Raw genomic sequence first — 4,103 nt, forward strand, 5'->3', positions numbered from 1 at the left:
TTAATTCTTCTTCTTGGGTATTAGATACCGGATGTGGTTCTCATCTATGCAATAATTTACAGGTGATGACAAGAAGCAAGAGGCTCCGAGAAAGTGAGACTTTCTTGAGATTGGGCAATGGAGCAAGAGTTGCTGCAAAAGCCATTGGAGATGTTTATTTATTGTTGAATAATAATTTCAAGTTATATTTGAAAGATGTTTTATTTGTCCCTGATTTGTAAAGAACATCATTTCCATTCTTATGCATCATAGAGATGGATTCACTTGTATTTTTGTGAAAGGGTTTTGTAAAATATACAAGAATGAATGTTTGGTTGCAAATGGGAAATTGGAAAACGATCTATACAACTTAAAAATTAAAGAAATACCATTGAACAATATTCAAACAACCAAAAGAAAGGTTGATAGTCTCAACCCCGCACACTTATGGCATGCTAGAATTGGACATATATCCCAAGGAAGGATGAATAGGCTAGTGGGAGCGGGCATGTTTGACATGACCGATATAAGCTTTTTACAAACCTGTTAATCTTGTCTAAAAGGAAAAATGACCAAGTTACCATTTGATGGTAAAGTCGAACATGCACATGACCTATTGGATTTGATCCATACGGATGTGTGTGGTCCACGTAGTATTGGTACTAAGTATGGACATACTTACTTAATTACCTTTACCGATGATTATTCAAGGTACGGGTATGTGTTCTTGATGAAACACAAATCTGAATCTTTTGAAAGGTTCAAAGAATTCAGAAATGAAGTTGAAAATCAACTTGGCAAAAATATTAAAACTCTTCAATCTGATCGGGGTGGAGAATATTTAAGTACCGAGTTTCAAGACTATTTTAAAGAGAATGTAATTCTCTCTCCGTTAACTCCTCCTGGAACATCACAATTAAATGGTGTTGCAGAACATCGAAATAGGACATTTCTGGATATGATCCGATCAATGATGAGTTTCACTGAATTACCTTCTTCGTTTTGGGGCTATGCACTTGAAACGGCAATACTATTGTTGAACAATGTTCATTCTAAAGCAGTGAACAAAACACCATATGAGATATGGAAAGGAAAGGTTCCTAAATATTCATACCTGAAGGTTTGGGGGTTCCCTGCTTATGTAAAGCAAGAAGTTGAAAATAAATTGAATAGTCGATCCATTTTATGCTACTTCATAGGATATCCAAAGAATTCTATTGGATACTATTTCTATTATCCTAAAGAAACAAAGGTATTTGTTTCTAGGAATGCCACCTTCCTTGAGAAGGAGTTTCTATTGGATATAAAATATAGTAGAGCTTGAAGAGGTTCAACCACAACCCACTGAAGATCTCACACCCCAGCAGCCAATACCTGAGATACACGTACCTAGAAGATCCGAAAGGAATTCAAGACCACCTATGAGATATGGTCTGCTTCTTGAAGGTGATCAGGTTGGACCTGAAGTTGGATGTGATCCAAGAACTTTCAAGGAAGTTATTTCTGATGTCGATGCATCCCAATGGATTAAAGCTATGCAATCAGAGTTTGAATCGATGCATTCCAACCAAGTATGGACTTTGGTAGATCCTCCTGATGGAATCATTCCTATAGGTTGTAAATGGATTTACAAAAGGAAACTTGGGGTGGATGAGAAGGTATTGACCTTCAAAGCTCGATTGGTGGCAAAATGTTATACTAAAAGGCCAGGAACTGACTATGAGGAAACTTTTTCACCAGTAGCTATGTTCAATTCCATTAGGATACTGCTAGCCATAGCAGCATGGTATGACTATGAAATATGGCAAATGGATGTAAAGACAACTTTTCTTAATGGCAACATTAAATAAGAGATTTATATGTCTCAACCAGAGGGGTTACATCCATGGGAAGTGAGCATAAGGTGTGCAAACTTCAGAGATCTATTTATGGTCTCAAACAGGCATAAAAAAGTTGGAACTTAAGATTTGATGACACTATCAAAGAGTTTGGTTTTGTTAAAAATCCTGAAGAACCATGTGTGTATAAGAAAGTTCATAGGGATGCGGTAACATTCCTAGTACTTTATGTTGATGACATTTTACTCATTGGGAATGATGTAGGAATGCTGCAATCAACTAAAGTTTGGTTGTCGAGTAAATTCTTGATGAAAGATATGGGTGAAGCATCCTATGTATTGGGAATAAAGATCTATAGATATAGATAAAAAAAGGATGTTAGGTTTGACCCAAGACACCTATATAGATACCATGATGAGGAGGTTCTCTATGGAAGAGTCTAAGAGAGGACATCTACCCATGTGTCATGGAGTTTCTATATCTAAGTCAATGTGCCCTAAAAATGACGAGGAGATAGAGATGATGACACGCATACCGTATGCATCAGCCATTGGAAGTGTCATGTATGATATGATTTCAACAAGGCCTGATGTTGCATTTGCTCTAAGTGTCACAAGTAGATATCAGGCAAACCCCGGTCCAATGCATTGGAAAGCTGTGAAAGATATTCTGAAATACTTGCGAAGAACTAAGGATATGTTCATAGTATATGGGGGTGGAGAATTAAAATTGGAAGACTATTCCAACTCTAGCTTTCAATCGGATGTGGATGATTCGAACTCAACCTCTGGATTTATATTCACGCTAAATGGTGGCGCCGTCTCTTGGAAGAGTTCCAAGCAAGACACCGTGATGGATTCCACCACTGAGGCAGAATATATAGCAGCATCGGATGCAGCTAAGGAGGCCATTTGGATGAGAAATTTCATCCAAGAGTTGGGTGTTATTCCTTGTGCTGTTGATCTAGTCCCGGTATACTGCGACAACACTGGTGCCGTTGCGCAAGCAAAGGAACCCAGATCTCATCACATATCCAAACATATACTGAGGAAGTTCCACATCATACGGGAGATTGTGGGAAGAGGAGACATCATTGCTGAGAGGGTAGCCTCTGCAGATAACGTTGCTGATCCGCTTACTAAGCCCCTGCCAGGATCATTGTTCGAAAAGAATCGCTAAGAAATGGGTTTAAAACTAATGAGTAGTTGGCATTAGGGCAAGTGGGAGATTGTTAGAGTAGGTGCCCATAATGTAAGTTTGATGACTCTTTGTATAAACAATCTTTTGTTTAATATTATTTACACTTTTATGGCAATGACTTTATATTACTTCATATTGTTATATTGTGATATACTATTGTTGTTTTGATAAAGACCTTGAATATACTATAGTGTATGTAAGATGTGGTAGAACATGGAGATGTCTATCATGAAATACATCTTATAGTCACTGTATGTTCTAAAACCGTTCCTAGTCGATTGAGCCGTCCGATAATAAGGATAAGGATCGCTCGAGTTTGAGACTAGCATTTGCGATGCGGAGTACCACGTTTCATTGGTAGGGTACATGGAGATGTTCGAAGCATGCAAATGGATATTCATAGGATGAATAGTCGAACTACCCTATCCGGACTTTCCAAGTGGTTATCACTTATCGAGTGGATAAAGTCCGCGGTTTTGGTTGTACACCATTAGTCCTTACGACTTGAAACATCATGGAGACTCTATATGCTAGTACTGTGCTTTGACTCGTTTACCGACTCTGAGGGGGTCATCAGGTGTCGAGATTGGGTACAGTTACGACACATATAGGAGTCAATGCATTGTTGTCAAGGATTCACCACATACTTGCGAGTGTGGATATCCTATGCGATCTGAGGAGATATTAGTGTGATAAATCTCTGGCCAGAGTAATTGATGTGATTTAAGAAATGGTTTCTTAGTAGCACATGCGATGTCACTAATTTGATCTTCAAGATGTATTGCATAGTTATCGAATCTTGAGCGACTCTCGATATACCAATGGTTGTTGATTCGATCGGGATATATGGATGAAGGGACCGTACTGTACGCTAACCAAAATCTACTGGTTCTTGTAGGCACTATCAGTGATACCTAGGGAATCATGGGGCGATGTTGCTAGGCGCTTTACCATGATTCGTTGGGCAAGTCGGAAAGTGTTGTTCCGAGTCACAAGGAGTTGTGAGCCCACGGCTAGCTGTATCCCTGAACCATTGAGGGTCACACAGTGTAATGGAGTTTTAATCCCCGTTGAGATAGTTAAATT

At 38.8% G+C, this 4,103-nt stretch overlaps 1 protein-coding gene across 1 annotated transcript; it reads left to right on the forward strand.

Annotated features, from left to right (window-relative positions):
* Nucleotides 1-1,400: 1,400 nt before the first annotated feature.
* On the forward strand, nucleotides 1,401-2,100 carry LOC140889350 (uncharacterized mitochondrial protein AtMg00820-like). The gene is made up of 2 exons (XM_073297067.1): nucleotides 1,401-1,765; nucleotides 2,082-2,100. The coding sequence occupies exons 1-2, from the start codon at nucleotides 1,401-1,403 to the stop codon at nucleotides 2,098-2,100; spliced, it is 384 nt and encodes a 127-aa protein (XP_073153168.1).
* The last annotated feature ends 2,003 nt before the right edge of the window (nucleotides 2,101-4,103 follow it).

The sequence above is a fragment of the Henckelia pumila genome, chromosome 3 (assembly GCF_033568475.1).
Source record: "Henckelia pumila isolate YLH828 chromosome 3, ASM3356847v2, whole genome shotgun sequence".
NCBI classification, from domain to species: domain Eukaryota; kingdom Viridiplantae; phylum Streptophyta; class Magnoliopsida; order Lamiales; family Gesneriaceae; genus Henckelia; species Henckelia pumila.